Source organism: Coffea arabica, chromosome 7c (genome assembly GCF_036785885.1).
Source record: "Coffea arabica cultivar ET-39 chromosome 7c, Coffea Arabica ET-39 HiFi, whole genome shotgun sequence".
Lineage (NCBI taxonomy): Eukaryota > Viridiplantae > Streptophyta > Magnoliopsida > Gentianales > Rubiaceae > Coffea > Coffea arabica.
In genome coordinates, this window is record NC_092322.1 from 17,156,516 (window position 1) to 17,176,721 (window position 20,206).

At 32.2% G+C, this 20,206-nt stretch overlaps 1 protein-coding gene across 1 annotated transcript; it reads left to right on the top strand.

The window, feature by feature from the left end:
* Positions 1–212: 212 nt before the first annotated feature.
* Positions 213–13,136, top strand: LOC113697744 (ammonium transporter 3 member 3-like). Its single transcript, XM_027217320.2, has 3 exons — positions 213–978; positions 6,799–7,084; positions 12,476–13,136. Exons 1-3 carry the CDS (start codon positions 325–327, stop codon positions 12,985–12,987), a joined length of 1,452 nt encoding a protein of 483 aa, XP_027073121.2. The 5' UTR covers positions 213–324; the 3' UTR covers positions 12,988–13,136.
* The last annotated feature ends 7,070 nt before the right edge of the window (positions 13,137–20,206 follow it).

The following is a 20,206-nucleotide window of genomic DNA, read 5'->3' on the forward strand; positions in this document are numbered from 1 at the left end:
ATTGCATCGTATTGTCAGCACTGGTAACAAGGTCTCTTGATCCATACATATGGATACATATAATTCTAGATTTCTAATATCTGAAAATATATGTGTAGTTAACATATAGACTAAGCAAACCGGGGGAAGAGATGAGTCATGTGACTCGGGAGAGAGAGTGTACGTGAGAGATTTCGAATTTGAACCCTCACACTTGCATTTTGCACTAAAAAAAAATAGACTAAGCAAACCAAAGTCTTGGTCTACTTCTGACATAAGCAAAACCAAGTCTCAACTCTTCGGTTTTCCACCAAAACCACATTCCACCCATCAATCCTTCCATCCATGGCTGCCACAGTAGTCCCCGGAGCCTACCAGGCCAACACATCGCTGGCGGTTACTGACTGGCTAAACAAAGGTGACAACGCATGGCAGATGATATCGGCCACGCTCGTTGGCCTCCAAAGCGTGCCAGGTTTGGTCATCCTCTACGGCAGCATAGTCAAGAAGAAATGGGCAGTAAACTCAGCTTTCATGGCCTTTTACGCCTTTGCGGCCGTGGTCATCTGCTGGGTAACGTGGGCTTACAAGATGTCTTTCGGCGAAAAACTCCTGCCTTTTTGGGGAAAAGCTGGACCGGCTCTAGGTCAGAAGTTTCTCATCGGACAAGCTGCACTTCCGGCCACTGTTCATTTGTTTAAGAATGGCACTACTGAGACTCCCATGGCAGCTCCTTACTATCCCATGGCGTCGATGGTGTGGTTTCAGTGCGTTTTTGCAGCCATAACGGTGATACTTCTTGCGGGATCTGTTCTTGGGAGGATGAATATCAAGGCTTGGATGACTTTCGTGCCTCTTTGGCTTACATTTTCGTATACTGTGGGCGCATTTAGCCTATGGGGAGGAGGGTTCTTGTACCAATGGGGTGTGATTGATTATTCAGGTGGATTTGTCATTCATGTTTCCTCGGGGATTGGCGGCATCACAACTGCTTATTGGGTTAGTAATTCTTTTTCTATTGCACTTAATTTCAGCCATTATGGCTGAATCTATAGCATCACAAACACAATAATTTTGACAAAATATGAATACAGAGTTGGACATTTTAGAAAATCGCGTTAGCGTCCAGTTTATAAGATGAAAATGCCAGTTATTTAGGCATAAAGCTAAGAGAATAAGTGTGGAATTTTTTAGAAGCAGTTAAACAAGTACTTTAGTCATATGAAGATAAGGTTAAAATGATTAAGAGAAGCGAATAACTTACAAAATACAAGATCAAAAACTTCGTTAATTTTTTACGTATAATAGAATAATTTAACCAGAAGTAGTAGGTTGAGACCTAAGGAATTAAAGGTCAGATCCTTTCTTCTCCTTCCCGTTTTTTAAATTCCATTTCACCAAAAAAATAATTATAGACAAAGAAATAATTGAACTATAATTAAAAAAAAAATACACTTATTGAAGCTTGAAAGAATGGGCAATCCCTAGCCTAGAATTACGTTCTCCAAGTCTTTGATTTCTTTAACATGGTGGCATCTATGAGGAGGGAGTATCAACACAATACTTCACTTTCCATTTCTTTCTTTTTTTTTTTTTTTGCAAAATATTTGGACAATTTAACGTGGTAAACATTATGACTAACAAACCATCCTACTCAAAAACACTTCTTTGTGTGGACTCGAAACATGCACCCTTTTTAGTGGCCAGGAATTTATTAAGGTTCCCTAGTAGGACACATTTCTTTCTAGAACTTCCTCGGTTGAGATACACATGTATCACCAATTTCCTGCCTTTGGCTCAAATTTCCAGTAGTAAGAGAAAGTCAACGCCACCATAGCAACGTGTCTTTCGATGTTGATCCATGCATCATTTTTCCATCTACGATGTTTCGTAAATCCTGAGGTCTTGTAATCATGAGGGAAGAATAAATGGCTGTCAATTTTTTCCTCAGAGTTCACAATGTAAAAAAAAATATTGTAAGTATATGGGTTTTACTCTTTTTTTTTTTTTCTAGTTTTGTTTGTTGCAAAGACAAATTTATGCTTTTAGAATTGAATTAGTAAATCTCTAAAAATAAAAAGTAAATATTTTGGTCTAATTTATGCTTAGAACTATGTTTATCACACCAAAGGGGAAAAAAAAAAAAGAGGGAATAGTTGTTAGACCACCAAAAACTAGGTTACGTGGCCTTGGAATTAATTCTTCCACCAATTTTCAGGACCTATCCATGAAGACTTTATCTATGAATATGACAATTGACAATGAAAATTTCCTCATCAAGCCATATGTCATACAATTTTTAATTTGTTTTTCGGAAAAAACAGAATTTCATTGGCTGAGGATTTGAATCTAAGGAGCTGTTAAATAGGTCAGACTCTTTCTTTGTGACTAAAATTCAATTGAGGGATTGCTATCAAATTACATTTGACTATTCTTTTTTTAGATTATATATTTGTCTATAATTCTTGCAACAAATATGTGTTAGGAGGTACTCAGCATGGGAAGGAGCAACAACTTCTTTTGTAACTTTTTTATTTTCTCAAAACCAATTTTTCGTGGAAAACTATAAACATGTTCTTGTATCCTATTTTTATCTCATATACACGTTCGCTCAAAAAAAAAATTACTACAATACATATTTTCTAAAATCCCTTAAAAAACACGCTATTGAAATGGAGTTATTATATCTTAGAATACTAAATCTGCATAATTCTATGTTGGTAGCACCACTTGATATGCTCGCAAAGTATTGAAGTATTTTCTTATGAAAATAATTTTACTTAGAACTAATTAATTCATGATAAATCGAATATATTATCATGCTTGGAATCGCTTTAATTATAATATGAAATTGAAACTTCTTTTTTTCCCCCTTTCCAAATCCTTCTAGAGTACCCAATGAGCCGCAAAGTTTGAAAGGTTAAAATTCATATCCAATAAAATCTTGAAAGCAAAATTGAGCATCATAAATCACCAAATACAGCCAACCCACTAGGAATTCTTAACTCATGATGGTGGAAAGAAACTTCTTGATTTTGTTATCAGTGGAAATTTTGACTTTTCTGTGACATAGACATGTAGAAAACCAGTGCAAACAGCAAATTGATGCCCCAATACATAAGTCGTCTCCGGTCAATCCATCGAATTATGCTTTTAATATTCTTGTCTCATGAAAAAGACTTTCTGGCTTCGTCTCCCTGTGGAGAATGACATTTGAAATTTACATTTCTGTCTTATTCTACATTTTCTCTTAAACGAGGGGCTAATTCCACACCCCTGCATCCTAAATCTACACCCCAAATACCAATATGACACTAAAGCCCTTGACATTAGTGTGTTTCCTTCTAACTTTTCGTCGTTCCAAATTTATGCTTTCGCACAATAAAAATAATTTGCCTTGTAGTATTTTTTTTAAAACTATTTATTCTGATATTCTATCTTTCAAAATTTTTCCAATTTTTTAGATTTTTTTCGGGCCTGTCTAATGTGTGTTATATGAGATTTTAATTTTTCATCGTGTAATAATCGGTTTTTATACAAACTATGAATTTTTTTTTTTTGAAAAGTCTAATGTTCTGATATCTATGTAAATCCTACTCAAGTCTTGATCATTGTATAATCATCTGATGTAGAAGTACTATTTTGATGGCTTACTGGATGATCCTTTTGTATTTTTTGAGCATTAATGATGAGATTTTTGTGGTTAATTCATGTGGAAAAACTGTTCCATACTATGATCATCTTTTAGAAGATGCTCTATGTGGCATAAGTTTTAGGCCAAACATGGAGTTTATTTTAGAAAAGAAAAAAAAGTAGGATATAATTGCAAGAATAGCAGTATTATAAGGGCAATTATTTCTATTGTGTGAAGGAATAACTTTAGAGCATGCTAAATGTTAATAATTGGCTTATTGATATTAGGGACTTTAATGTCTTATCGGTGCTTAGGGTATAGATTTAGTATGGAAGGGTGTAGAGTTAGCCCCTTCTTAAATATTTTCATAGATTCACGCTTCCTACTCTCAATTATTATCTCAAAGCATAGCTAATACAATATGGTATAGGAATAATACAAAATATTATACATACGCATGTTATTTTTTTAAAAAAAATTACAAATAAAAATTTGGTAGAAAAATATGAGTTGGGCAAAATTATGCACAAAATGCTTTATGTGAATTATAGAACTAAATTATAGACTATGTTTGAAAATTATAGAACTAAAAATACATGTTAATTTCCTATAATTTCCTATGAACTAAAAATACATGTTACTTTCCTATGATTTATGGTATTTGACATTAGTTGTATATTTTTTTTATGACACACTTAATTAATTGTTATTTTTTTCAAACTATTGATATTATATGTGTATGTGTATATGTATACATATATCAAATTTTCCAACTTTTTGGCTATTTTATGCTAAAATACTAAAATAAATTTACTAAATAAACACATACTAGATAATAAATTTGAGTTTAAAACTTAAAAACAACTTTCATTTAGTATAAGTATCAATACCTACATAGTAGAACAATTCTAAATTAAAAAAAAAAAAAAAAAGTATAAGCAATTCAAGAGTACATTATATGCTCTTCTTTCCTTGGATAATAAAATGGAGAAGTACGAGGCACAACACAAGTGGAAGTCACGGAACGCTCGGAACACTTGTAGCTTTTTAACTGGGCATTTTGTAGACGAACAAAAACGGAAGCGTATCGGAACGCGATTTAAACTTTTAGACTATAAGGAACACGTTTTTTCCGTACGGACAATAAATGTTGGTGTACACATTTAAATAGCAAATGTGTTAGACGCATTACAGTGTTTTCAAATCATTTGCCCTTTTCATTTTTCATTTTTTTCTTGCCTTATTAAGATGGCTAATAACCACTGGGCCAATGGCTCAGTGGCTACCAGGGAGGGGTTTAATTCCTTCCTTAGGCTGTAGGTGAAGATTCAAACCTCATCTACAGCGAAAAAAATCTATGGGTTGTGCCAGAATACTCCCCCTATCACAACCTATCACAATCTCTTTAGGCTCCCCCTCCTTAGATTAGAATAGAGTAGGTTATACAAATGTATCGTTGCTGACAATAAAAAAAAAAGATGGCTAATAGATGTGGAAATGAATTTTTTCATTGTTTAAGAAAGAAAGTCAATTTGTGAATGATAGACTAATAAGTTGAACATGATACAATTAAGGAAGTGAGGATTTCATGTTATTAGTCACGGCTCACTGACGATCTAGCATATTTATTTCTTGCTCAAGAATCTGGTGTTTATCCTTTTCTTTTCTTTCTTTTGTTTTAAAATTCTCGGGCAAGAACTAATGTTCTTCCATTTATTTCATTTTCTAGTAGCTGTACCCACCAAGTTACTTTTGTTTTTAAAAATTAGAATTAGTTCTTTGATTTGATTTTCTTTTCATTTTGCCTTTAATCAAGAATATGGTGCCTTTTTTTAGGCAAGAAATAATGCTCTTCCGTTTCTTTACAATCTTTTGATCGTCAGTGAGATACTTTTTTTGTTGGTAATTCTTTGGTCTGATTTGTATTTTTTCATCTACAAACTAGAATTTTGTTCGTGCCTTAACATGGTCCTTTTTATTTATTATGAATTTATACAAATATAAATAATTTAAATACAAAAATTAACAATAATCTTACATGCTCATTCATATTAACTTTAAAAGAATTAATGTATTCTAAATGTTCAATTATTTACTAATTTTTTAGAAATTTGTTTGCATAGTTTCACTATAATATGATAGCATACGTCAAATAATGTACCTCATATCAAAAACTTAGTAAATATTTTTTTAGATAATTTAATTTTTTTCTAATGATCAGAAACCTAGAACTATAGATTCATATTTAATTAAGTAGAAAAGATCTGGCAACCCATTTTTCATCATCAATAAACACTCAATTTTCAATAAGATTGGTAAATCTATCGGTGTAACAGTTAATTCTTTTTTTTTTACACTAAGTCAATTCAAAATTAAGGAAAGAGATGATGAATAATTTGAATGCTAATCAGCGATATGGTGGTGAAAGGAAGTAATTTATGGGATATATAAGATTTTAATAATTGTGATTTGAAAAAGGTTTTACTATAGTTTTATGTAATAATATGATGGAAAGCAGATATCATTAAGATAAAATTAGTGACCTATAACCTGTTAATTCTTTTCAATTAGGCATGCCAGTCAGAAACAACTATGATTATAATACCTACTTTGTTTTCATAATTTGCTTCCTGAGGGCAGATTTTTTGTACCAAGTTTGCATCTTAATTACATTAGTTTCGGCCCTTGTCCTAATAACAAAGGCAATTTGGCACAAAAGAAGGTAAAGGGTTGAAATGGTTCTTTTACTGATTAGTGGCCGGAAGTTATCTGCTTTGGTAGCCAGAATTTGGATTATTGTAGTGCATTGCTAAAAATCTCAAGTTCAAGGTAGTCAGTTGCTGAAGTTAAAAATTTAGGGTGCAAGGTTTCATTTGTTAATAGTTGAGGGGTGCAAAGTGCAGTTAACCCTTATGGAAATGACTGCTAAATCTCATTACCACAAATTGGATAAATCTTTACGAAGTGCTCTGAATCAGATTGAGCAGAGAAAGGTATCTCACGTTCCCAATCAACAACCCCGGAAACTTTTCTGGCAAAATGACCTAAAAGAGATCTCAGAATTTAAAAGAAGAACATAATCCAAAATCAAACGACAATTGAATTGTTATGCTATCTGGATGGGAAATTTAATAGAAATATTAATTTAGTAAACAATATGGAAATAACATCACATTTTTTTGCAGGTTGGTCCAAGATCAAAAAATGACAGAGAGAGGTTTCCACCAAACAATGTGCTACTAATGTTGGCTGGGGCAGGGTTACTGTGGCTAGGATGGGCAGGTTTCAATGGTGGAGACCCATATAGTGCCAATATTGACTCTTCCATGGCTGTCCTCAACACCAACATTTGTGCTGCAACAAGCCTTCTAGTGTGGACATGGCTAGATGTCATATTCTTCAATAGGCCTTCTGTAATTGGAGCTGTTCAAGGCATGATGACTGGCCTTGTTTGTATTACTCCTGGTGCAGGTTTGTTTGCCCCCTCTTTTTTCTTCTACAACTATTCTAAGCATTATTTTATAAGTTAATCTTATATACACTGATAATGCGTATATGATATTATTATTGGATATTTGATGCCAAGTCTAAATTTAAATTGACTTTCAAATTTTTTTTTTTAGTTTTTAAGTATTTAACGATAATAGTATATATACTGTTGTTAGGGTATCAGACCAATTATTTGAAAAAGAAAAGACCAACAATTTAATAGAAAACAATATCTAACACGAATGATGAACAACACACACGAATTAACGTGGTTCGGCTTAATCACCAAGTCTACGTCCACGGAGAGAAAAACTTGTTCTTACTATGAGAAAAAACACCACAAGATTACAACTTAATTCCCAAACCCCAACTCTTGTATAACTCTCTCACCCACTAAGAACTTTCTCACTCCTTTCTTGTGTGTCTTTGTAGTAGGCCAATCTACCTATTTATAGAGAACATTACTGCCAAAAAACCAAATAACAATTGGAAACCAATACTATTTCCTAAACTCATATAGAGTAGAAAATAGTATCTAGCTAAGTAGGAATTTACTTAACTACTACTTCAAGTAACTAAATCCAATTAGAAAACTAGTTACTTCCCACACCAAATAGGAATCTTAACTAAAAGAAATTAAGCCAATTTTCTAACAAATCTCCACCTTGGCAAAAATTTCTTTTAGCAAACACAGCAAACCATCCAAAAAACTCCATTTGCCTTTTCCCACCAAATACCTTGGTGCCTAGCTACACACCCGAATCAATACGGTCTTGTTTTCAATTGATTCAACCGGCAAATGAACGTGTGTAGCTAACCGAGTCCAACATCTAGTTGACTCGGCGAGAGAGGACTCAATTCACCCTCTCCCATAGCAGGATTTTTCCTCTCACCACCATTTGCAATTTGAGAGTATTCCTGGATCCCCTTCCGCTCCCAATCCATTGAGGTATTTAAATGGTACAAATTACCATACTTCTTCCCCATCAACAAGATCGTATCACCATGTGTGATTTTTCAAAACTCCACCTGCAGCGGAAAAATGGTAACCCTCGGAGTCTAATTGGCTCAAAGAAATTAGATTCCTTCGTAACTTTGGGACATAAGCCACACCACCCAAAGACAAATCTCTCCATTCAACATTTTGATTTTCACCACTCCAACACCTTTGACTTGACAAGTAGATCCATCACCCAAGAACATAAAACATGCCTTCTTTCTTTGGAGAGCATCAAAATAGTCTAACCTGGAGCAAACATGTGAAACACATTCAGAATCTAAAATCCAACCATCACGAGAAAAAGTATTATTACCTTTGGAGATTGTGAGAATATCTCTACCCGATGCATATCCAGCAACATTATCATAGTCATTCTCATCATTTTTCTTTCGATGAGGGCAATATCTTTTGATATGGCCAAACTCATGACAACCAAAACACTGGATTCCACCCTTTCTCTTGGCCTTTGAACCACTTGCCTTAGATTCACCGCCAAATTGTTTTCCTCTTTTATTCTCACCTCGAGCAATTAACGCAGCTTCTTGTGTCACATCTTGGTTTGCCTTCCTTTGTTTTTCATGATCCAACAAAGAAGACTGCATATTCTCGAACTTTAAAGTGTCATTCCCATGCAACAGGGTTGTCACGACACTTTCGTAAGAATCAGAGACTGAGGTAAGAAGTAAAAGGGAAGTAAAAGAACCTTATCTTCTTCCTCAATATCTACGCCAACCTTTTGGAGTTGATCCAAAATTCCGTTGAACGTATTCATGTGATCCATGAGGCTGCCACCCTCCACCATCTTTAGTGCATAAAGTTACCGCTTTAGATGCAACTTATTGGATAAGCTTTTAGCCAGATAAATCTTTTTCAAATTTTTCCAGAGGTCTGCTACAGAATCTTCCACGTCTATTACATTATTTATGATGTTGTCCGCCACATAAAATCGAATCGTTCTCGCACACCTTGCGTCCAATTCTTCAAACTCATCATCATTCATACTCTCTGGCTTCTTGCTCTTTCCATTCAACGCTTTTGCCAAACCTTGTTGAACTAGAACATCCTTCACTCTTCTTTGCCAAAGAGTGAAACTTGTAGTTCCATTAAACGGTTGAATTGGAAACTGTATAGTTCCAAATCCCATAGTATACCACCACCCACTCAATTTCAAATAATTAACCAAAATCCCAACGAAACTCTGATACCACTTGTTAGGGTATCAGGCCAATTATTTGAAAAAGAAAAATCAACAATTTAATAGAAAACAATATCTAACACGAATGATGAACAACACACAAGAATTAACGTGGTTCGGTTTAATCACCAAACCTACGTCCACGGAGAGAAAAACTTGTTCTTACTATGAGGAAAAACACCACAAGATTACAACTTGATTCCCAAGCCCCAACTCTTGTATAATCCTCTCACCCACTAAGAACTCTTTCACTCCTTTCTTGTGTGTCTTTGTAGTATGCCAATCTACCTATTTATAGAGAATATTACTGCCAAAAAATCAAATAACAATTGGAAACCAATACTATTTCCTAAACTCATATAGAGTAAAAAATAGTATCTAGCTAAATAGGAATTTATTTGACTACTACTTCAAGTAACTAAATCCAATTAGGAAACTAGTTACTTCCCACACCAAATAGAAATCTTGATTAAAAGAAATTAAACCAATTTCCTAACAACTGTTAGTATGTATAAAATTAACTCTTATTTTACACTTCATATTTTATACTTTTCAACTAAGGCCAAAATTGGTTAATTTTGCGAACATGTGTACATAGTGAAGAAAAATGTAAATTTAAAAAGTTTGCAAAGTTCGTTTCCTGTTTAGACTTCAAAGCATGTTGAGCAAATGGACATTAAACTATTTAAAATTCTTTATTTTGGTCACTAAAATTTTTCTTCAATCAAAACGGTCATTTAATTGATAAAAAAACATATAACTTTGGTCACTCAACTAATGAGAACGCATATTTGTTTCCACCCAACTAACAAACTTTTTTGGTCCAAAACCATACATATATTTGCTTTTCATCAAGTTTGTTATTCTTTCAAGAAAATTTAATGTTTCAAATCATTAATCTATTACTCGTGACTGTAAATAACAATGCTCATTATTTATATGATGTAACAAGATTGTGTATTTAATGGAATTAAATCTAACTAGTTCATGCTAATTAATTTTGTAAAATTATTGATCTTTTGTGAGGGTATCTCGTTCTAACAGATAAAAAAAAGGATATGCTAGTATGACGTGCTTATCTTAATACATTAAGATTGTCAAACAAGTTTGCATGATAGGATTTTTAAAGCTTCAAAGATACTAACATATCCTGAAAAAGAAATTTTGCAAAAAGAGTTGTTTTTCCAAATTTCAAGCAATAAAATATTTTCATGCTAATTGATTTTCTCATATTGTAGGCAAAAAATTGACATGTCATTCCAACACACCAAAAAATATGTGCTATACATCATACTTATTTTAATATATGTAATATTGTAAAATAAAACTACAAACTATAAAGCTTAAAAAATCACAAGTAACTGGCGCACAAAAATAAGTAATTTTTTCAAAATAAAGTGACATAAAATATTGACTTTGTGCTCTTGATATTTTGTATAGTGTTATTATTCTATTGAGAAAGTTATATTTAAGGGGAAAAAAAATTAGAAACCAAGGCTTTATATACAAAAGGAGACTCCACATAAGCACCAAAAAGTTTCAACATATGATTTATATGATAGATACAAACTAAAAGATGACCAATTTTATTATTTTTAGAAGTTTGCATGTCTGTTATCACTTAGCCAGGTTTTTAAATCATTTTTTGTAGATGGATTCTTATCTATTATATATTTTGGGTGGGGATAGGACGTCTATAACAAAAAAAAGTTTAGAAAAAAAAAGTTATTTATCTTCTTCTTTTCTAATCTATAAAACAAAACCTTAGTGACTGAAAGGTAATTTAGGCCTCCAAAATTTGTGATTTTTGGTAGATTTAGGATAACTAACAAAAATGGAATAATGACTAATAGTCTACATCAAATTACCGTTAGTCAACAACTTTGACTTTGTACTTTTGGTCCCCAATATTTTAAGTTTGAATCATTATATTTTTCTAAATTTTAAATAGTGATATTAATATTTATCATGAATTGAGATGTAAATTAGAATAAAATAGTATTAAATGGATAATAAGAATTCTAATTAAACTTCTTCTTTTTTTTATTTTATTTATTCTTTCTAATAATATATCATATGTTTCTTTTCTTTTGCATAGTTAGTCTCGAATTTGATATAATATATGTATATTATTGTTTCTCACTATAAATAATTAATTGACCATGAGTTTTATTATTCTTATTTCTAATGATATTTTAAAAAACTTAATTAAATATCTTTTTAAATTATAAAGAATATATAATTTTTATAAATTATGTTGATCTTTCTTTTGGGGCATTTTAATAGTTTTTCAATTGAATATGAAATGAAATCAAGGTACATAGATTTTAAAATAAATGCTTTAAAGGTACAATATTAGAGCGTTAGTTTTTAATTGATAGGAAAGACAATAAAAAATAAAAGATGTTTTTCTTAAGAATTTTTAAAATTACTTCACATTGATACTTACCTTCATTAGTTTTTATAAGTACAATGGCTACCTACAAGAATTTGAAACCTAAGTGCACAAAACATGTAACAATTTTTGTAGTAGTAACTATGATAAATTTAGATTATAAAGCTAGAATTCATCTTTTCTCCCACTACTTTATATTTTATTTATTATTAGTATATTATAATCTAATTATAACTTATTTAACAAAGATATATTATTTAGACTATGATCATGTTATGCCAATACAAAAAAGTTTACAAAAAAGTTTAGGAAATCTTATATAGATTTAGGATCATATTTTTCATATATTTAATTCAGTTCACATATTATTTTATCTTAAAAACCCTAGTTATAACTACTTAAAACCCAAGGGACCATAACACTTGAAAATTGAAACATTAGAGACTAGAAATGCAAATTCAGAACTTATGGCTAACGCCAATATAACGTTGACTGTTGGTCGTGATAATTTTCCTTTAGCTATTTTTAAAAAAATCCTAAAACCACAAACTTTGGGATTAGATTTGTTTTAATAGAAACATTGGGGATCAATTTGTCACATGGGCTAAACATTAGGGACCAAAACTGCATTTCTCCATAAATTGAACAAATTGCAACTTATCTCTAGTTTTAAAGGAATTTTGTACTGCAATTAAGCCAACAAAAATAATGCTAAATTCCTTATTGTGAAAGAATTGTTCAGTTTTTCTGAAACATCAGTCAATATGCCTAATGTGTATACAGGTCTTGTTCAAGGATGGGCAGCCATTGTGATGGGAATTCTCTCAGGTAGTGTTCCATGGTTCACCATGATGATTGTTCACAAAAAGTGGACCTTGCTTCAAAAAATTGATGACACACTTGGTGTATTTCACACTCATGCTGTAGCTGGCTTTCTTGGATGCATTCTCACCGGACTTTTTGCAGAACCTACGCTTTGTGCCCTTTTTCTACCTGTTACAAACTCTAGGGGTGGAGTATATGGAGGTGTTGGTGGTGTCCAATTCTTGAAACAAATTGTTGGTGGCAGTTTCATAATTGGGTGGAATATTGTAGTCACATCAATAATTTGTTTCTTGATAAGCTTAGTAATACCATTACGTATGTCTGAGGAACAATTGAAGATTGGAGATGATGCGGTCCATGGAGAAGAAGCATATGCTTTGTGGGGTGATGGGGAGAAGTACGATACAACAAAGCATTCAGAAGATACAATGCATGCAAAAACATCTCGTGGTGCTACTCAAGTTGTTTGATAGTGTAAATTCTGAGAAAGTTGATGATTTGGAAGTGTTCCTAAGTGTTTTATTCCCTTGTATTTTGTCTGTGTATATTATGTTAGTGAAGTTTCATCCCGTGTCAAATATTTTCAAAAAATCTTATAAGAAACATTAACATTGCAATATGCAGCTTTTACTTTATGGAACAAATCTTTATGTGTGCTGCCAGCCATCGAACATTTTCTACTCCTCATAATTCACCAATTTCGCTATGTTAAACATAAAACTGATGCTTACTCGACGACTTATCTGCTTGAACTTGTTTTGTAGAATCACAATCTTGTGGTAGGGTACGACGTATGGAATCCTAGTGTCTAAACTTGTATTTTCAAAAATTATTGTGGCACTTTTTTAAGATACGGTATATATAAGATAAAAAGTTGATTGAAAAATATATAAAAGAAAAATTTATGAAAAACTGTAAAATTTTTCTAAGAATTACACAAATCATCACCATGAACGACAGACCAAACCCTTATCAACCTCATGGTTCCATAGCGGCAACAAGTCTGGATCACAGCAGCTATAATCATCATTGTCTGAAGAAGTTTGATATTCTGGTGGCGATTCCAACGGTGGTGGTGGTACAAGACGTTTAACTTTGAATCTACCAAGAACCTTTACTCACAATGGCTCTATTTTTCTTCTTTTCTCACTTGTTTGATTTTTGGGTTTGATAAACTATATTCATTGTTTAGAAAAGAGAAAAAATAAAATGACTGCACTGTCCTCGGTACTTCCGTGCATGTTCTTGACGTTTGTCTCGTGACTCGTGCATGCCCTTTCGCCTGACAAATGAGTTAACGGCAAAAATAGATAGAATAATTCAAAATATACACATTTGTAAGTTAAGTAAATATCGAGTAACTACGTACTCTTAAAAGTTAAATGGCTAGATGTATACACTTTTAAAAGTTTAGTGAGAAATAGGGTGATTTGCTCCTCTTTTTTTTTTTCCTTAAATGTCATAGACCTAAATGAATCGTAATAAATTGATTCTTCATTTTGTATATATATGCAAACTACAGATTATATATGAGATTACTTATGCTTAATTTAGTGAAAATTTTCCAGCAAGGACAAAGACACAATGAGAATTTTGCATTGGCTTTTCTTAGAGTAAAACATAACAACAATATTCACATAACAAGGAATTCATACATATCTTTCATAAATAATATAGCATAATACGACATACATGAATTCACTAAAATCAAAATTGATTTTGTTTAAAAAAGAATGTGGAACCTTTTACAATCGCTTGCAAACAATTTGAGAGACTGAAGTAGATGAAACCTTTTGTTTTCACCTTCTATTTTACTTAAAAAAAGGTCAATCTTCTTTATCTTTAAGTTGAGCAATCACTTTACTTTTAGGCGTTTTAAAAGCATGTATTTTTTGTTTGGTCGAAAAAAGTAAATTAATCTCAATTATTAATAGGTAATAACTTACAACAAATTCCACGGGAACTAAATGACTGGATTACAGAGTTTTTTAATGGATTTTTTAACACTATATTGATCAAATTACAAAACTAGTCATTTGTACCTTTATTAGTCTCAATAAAATTTGGGGGGGGGTGAAGTTTAATATTTTTAGAACTATAGGGAAACGAGTGGAACTTTCCGGGAGCAGTATGTTGCGCTTCCCCCGGCTCCGGTAGACATAGTAGGTAACGGTTCAAGTGTGAATCAGAAATAGACTGGCGGTTTGTTGAATTGAAAAAATGAAAACAGAACGGAAATTGGAATCAGAACCAGGACTAGAACAGTGACTATAGGTTATGATTCAGGTTCATAATAAACTAGAACTGGGACTAGAATCTGCAAGTTTTTTCCTATTCCATTTCAATTCCAATAAAAAAAATATTATTTATCTTTTATTTTGTTTAATTTGTTCAATAGATATGAGGTATTTTCTCAATAATTTCATGTCATTTTCGTTTTCAATAAGCTAACAATATAATAAAAGTGCTATTTTTCTTTTAAATTCCTGTTCTTTAATTTCTTCTCATTCTACATTCATTGTCATATTGTTTTACTTTTAATTTTGTAATAATAAAAGATTAAGTATAATTAGGAACATCTAGAATCATAATTGGAGAGAACTAGAACGGTAACCATAAAGGTTCCAAAATTGAATCCAAAACTAGAGATTCTAGAATCATAAATATAACTATCCCTGTAAAGGTCAGTTCCAGTTCCACCTTTTAAAAAAATCAAAACTGATAGTCCTAGAACCGTGACCGCCCTAGCCCCCAGCCTATCTCAGCCCCTGGTTTAATATTTAACAAGTGACAAATTGCTCTTTAGTTGTAAAGAATCTTCTTTTAGTAGGTTTCTAGCGAAACCTAGTGATTTCTCAGATAATGGAAATTTATGCAGTATTTATGGAGCATTGAGATCGCGAATTTCAAGTTTCACGTAGTTTAAAGACTCTTTTTTTTTTTTTTTTACTTTCCTTGGAATTTGAATTTCTTATGCTTTGCAAATTGCAAAGTTCTTTTTACAAAGATAGTAGCAAGGGTATCTGTTAGTTAGTAATAAATTTGCTAGGGTATTATCAATTTTTTTGGTATCTTTCCCCGCACCCTTTCTACACGCAACTGTCAGATCCAATTAACGTTTGAATCTTGAGCGTGACGGGAGATTTCTAAGAGTAATGATTAGTAGTGACTTCTTCTTAAATAAAAGCAGCATTACTGACAATCTAGTAAGTCCTTCATTAAGAATTGTAGGCCCGCAAATAATGTTTAATCAAACAATTCAATATAATCCACAAGACTTTCTAGATGGAATGAAACCACAAGAAGACAAAATAAATCTTCAGACCAGAACACAAAACAGACGATTAGGAGGTCTTTTTTTTTTATTATAATATGAATATTTTCTTTCTCTCTTACATCAATAGACCAAAAGTTATGGTCTTTATATAGACTATCAAATACCAAAATCCTATTGGGATTGAAACTACTAAAACATACTAGTTATAGGAAATCACAACTAAACAACAAGATAAGTAGTTTCCTGAACAAATACATAAATCCTAAAAAGACTTGATTTAATAATAATCCTACATTGCCTCCCTTAAACCAATATCTTCAAATCACATCATACCAAGCATCTTTTTTAACTTAAGAAACAGCTCCACCTTCAATGGTTTCGTGAAAATGTTCACCAGTTGATCTTCACTCTTATAGTAGTGAATGACGATCTCCCGATCTTGAACTAGTTCATGAATGAAGTGAAACCTAATATTAATGTACTTGCTTCTCTCTTGAAATACTGAATTCTTTGACAACTCAATAGCAGACTTGCTATCACAATGGATTTTGGTAGGACCAACTTGTTCATGCTATAAAAACCAAGCACATGCAATTTTTTATTGTTGCCAAATTTAACAAAAGATCTAAAAGACTCATCCAAATCATCAAACATATTTTTATCACCACACATATGATTATTACAATCAGAATCCAAAAACCAATTATTTTTCTTATATTCTTCCACATCTGAACTAGAAAATAAAATAGTTTCATGACTATAGCAACTTATATAAAAAATTTTCACTATAGATGTTTTTGATGGTATTTTTGGAGGTGTTTTTGGAATATATTTTGAGATATTTTTAAAATTAAAATATTTTTAAAAAAATAATACGACCATCTACCACCACTAACCACCACACCCCCTCTCTCCTCCCCTTTCCCTCCCCTTTCTCGCTACACCCCACCCCCCCCCCCCCCATCTGGGCTTGACCAGATCAAGGTGTAAACTGCATGCAGGTCAAGCCCAGATGGGGAGGGGGGAGGGGAGAGGTGGAGTATGGCATGGAAGGGGATGTGAAGGGGAGTAGAGGAAGGTAGGAGGAAAGAAAGGGAGAAGGAAGAGGGAGGGAGAGAGAAGGGAGGGAGGAGGAAGAGGGAGGGAGAGGAAAGAGCAGGACGGAGGTGATGTTGGCGGTGGTGGGTAATGGTGGTGGTGATAGATGAAAAAAGAAGATGATATAGATTTTATTTTTTAATTTTTTTAATTTATTTGAAATTATTTTTGATATATTTTATGAATATGATATTTTTGAAATTGTTTTTGTTTGTGTATTAGTATAATATTGTATATAACAAATTTATTTTTAAAAAAATGGAGAATCTAAAGAGAGCCAATACGGTGGTTGTATATTTTGCTATGAATTTGACTAGTTTTTCTATTGAAGTGGTAAGTTTTACTTGGACCCAAGTTGGTCATACCCGACAAGTTTTTCTGAGTTCGCTTCTAGAGTGGAAGTTTCTTTCTACTTTCCACCCTAGGCAGAAAGGATATTAACAAGACAATTCAGCATGGCTACCCACGACCAAAACTAAAAGAAAAATTGGGGTTTAGTATGAGGGAGTGAACAGCAAATACAAGGCTTTTGTGGGGGATGGAATCTGGAAATCCCCACCGATGAAGCCGCCAACTACAATTCTCCGAATAGTAGCGGTACATGCAAATCAAAAATTTCAAGATTCAGCAACGGGTATTGGTGGAAGGGTGAAATTGCGGAAGTCAACTAAAGTCAGCCAACTACCAGCCTACAAAATTTCACCCAAAATTACTTGGATTGATATAATTAGACTTCACTATTAGACAGACTTAAGTGACAATAATAAAAAAAAAACATTATTTATAATGGATAAGTATCACCCTCTAGTTTGCAAAAAGAAAGAATACATGATTGTCAAAATGGGCAATTGACTTAAAGGGATAAATTAAAAAAAAGACAACTAATTTTGAAAAAAAAAAAAAGAGAAGAGAGACCAAAAAGTTAAAAAAAATAGGATATACCTTAAGGGGATAAATTGTAATTAACCCAAAAAAAAAAAGAATGTATCACCTCGAGATTTACCTTAGAACACTGTCAAACCTTGCAACATTAATTTATCTTAACCCTTACTATAACTACTAATCAAAACTTGAGTAGGATAATACATTGAAGATGTAGTTCTAAAAGATTAGTGTAATGCATGCGTAGTAAAACCCATACAAAAGCATTATCTTATGGTTTGGATATATGAAAATTAGCGAGTCAATCTTTTCTCCATTCAAATATTTTGTGTAAATTGAATGCCAAAATATTCTCAACACAATACTATATTATCCACAATATAGTACATGGTTTTTGCCAAAAAAAAAATAAGTACTGTGGATTATGAATAGTGTTAATTATCTTTTACATTCTAATTAAAATCACAATACTTAATAGCCTAGTCACTTAATAGCTAGCTACTCACACATGAACACACTATGACATTATTATCAATTACTAACTTTACTTAGAAAAAAATATACAAAGGTTAACTAGAACCAAGATTGGTGTTTTAACCAAATTTCAATATCGATAAATTTTGTCAAAAGATTCATATTGAATTTCGATTTCAATTCAATTCAACTTTGATTTGGTGAATATGAAATCAAATTGTTTTTCTAATAAAACAATGAAATTGTTGACATACAAAGATAATATAAACTAAGGAAATGGTTAACAATGAAATAGCCAAATTTATTGTTCAATCAACTCACATTTACTCATATTCTTATTTTTCTTTTCAAATTTGAAATTATTCTCCAAGAATTTCATGCACTAGGCTGATTGCAACATTTTTCATGATTAATTGATTGCCAATTTTTCAAATCTTTTCAATCTAACATCCATAACTTTTATGATTTTCAATGTAAAAAATTCAATTCCGCACTACACAAACCCCCCTCCCCCCAAAAAAAAATTTTTATGATATCTATCTTAGTTTCGAATATGTGAATTATGTTTATGATCATTCATCTATGATAATCGACCAACTTAATCAATTTCGATTCCAATTTAGAATTTGCAAAATAGAATTCTTGATTTCAATTTTAATTAAGACTATTTCAATTCTGTATTTACTATTCTAAACTAAAGTTTACACTTGTAATCATTACTTATTATCTGTTTCAATCTCAACTTCGATTTCATTAACAACATTTCAATTTTGATTCACTCTTGAGGAGTTATGTGAGGGGCTTTTCTAAACTTCATGTCGCTGCATTCATCAAATGCTGCGACAGGGTGATTTTTTTTAAATTTTTTAAAATTGTCTCGAAAGAAATTTTTATTTCAGTAAGATGCGGCGATACAAGATTTTTTTAAAAAATCATTGAGGATAATTCTTTTAAAACAATAAAAAAATTCACCTTGCCATTGTATCTGACCCATGCGGCGACTTTAAGTTTAGAAAAGCCTCCCATAGAATTCCACTTTTGTGATTTTTTTTTCAATAATATTTCCAGAAATTTGCAGGAGTTTACTCCTAAATTACTTCCAAATTTGGGTACGTAGCTAATGCCCACAAGTAGTCCAGGGCCTCCAGGCTCAGATGTTTATTCCCAATCATACGGTCCCATTTATGTAGTCGGTCCTCACTCAATACTGGGTCTGCCCAGTTCTAAGTAATTCTTTTCTTTGCTGGCCCTTCCTTGGTCCACAGAGATGTGTTGTCCTCATCTCATTGGTTCTCCCTACCACACACAGCTGACTCAGCTTTGCACCATAGATAAAAAGGAGAACTTTTATAACGCAGTTAACAAATCAGTAAGTTTTAGTCATTTTAGTACTTTAAAATATTTCCAAAAAAAAAAAAAAAGGTTCTTCATCTTTCATCTTTTTTCCTTTTTGTCACCAATTTGGCCCTTGAAAATTTTACTTTTGGCACTAAAATAGTCCTTTAGTCTCCAGTAGGAAAACTTCTATACCACTGCTGAACAATCTATCAAGGGAATTTATGTCAAAATATAGACAATGAGTCTCCTAAGAAAATGGTTGAATAAATTCTGAAAAGTTGACCCAAATTATTTTTTAGGAACTTTTACACCAAAAAAAAGTGAAACCATCTTGCTTTTTTTTTTTTTTTGGGAAGTTCTGCTTTTGCTTAAAAGCCAAAAAAAAAAAAAAAAAACAACGAACTTCTGTTTTTGACACAAATGATGACAGTTGATCAGTTAGTCAAATTAGTCGGAGAAAATAGATGAAGATCTAAATGTGTTTTAGTACAAAATTTGAAGGATTAATTTAAGGGTTTGCCCTAATAAACCTTATATTATTAGGGGGAGGCTTGGGTTCGGGTCTCGGGTTCGATTTCTCCTACTTACACTAAAAAAAAAAACCCCTTATATTACCATCA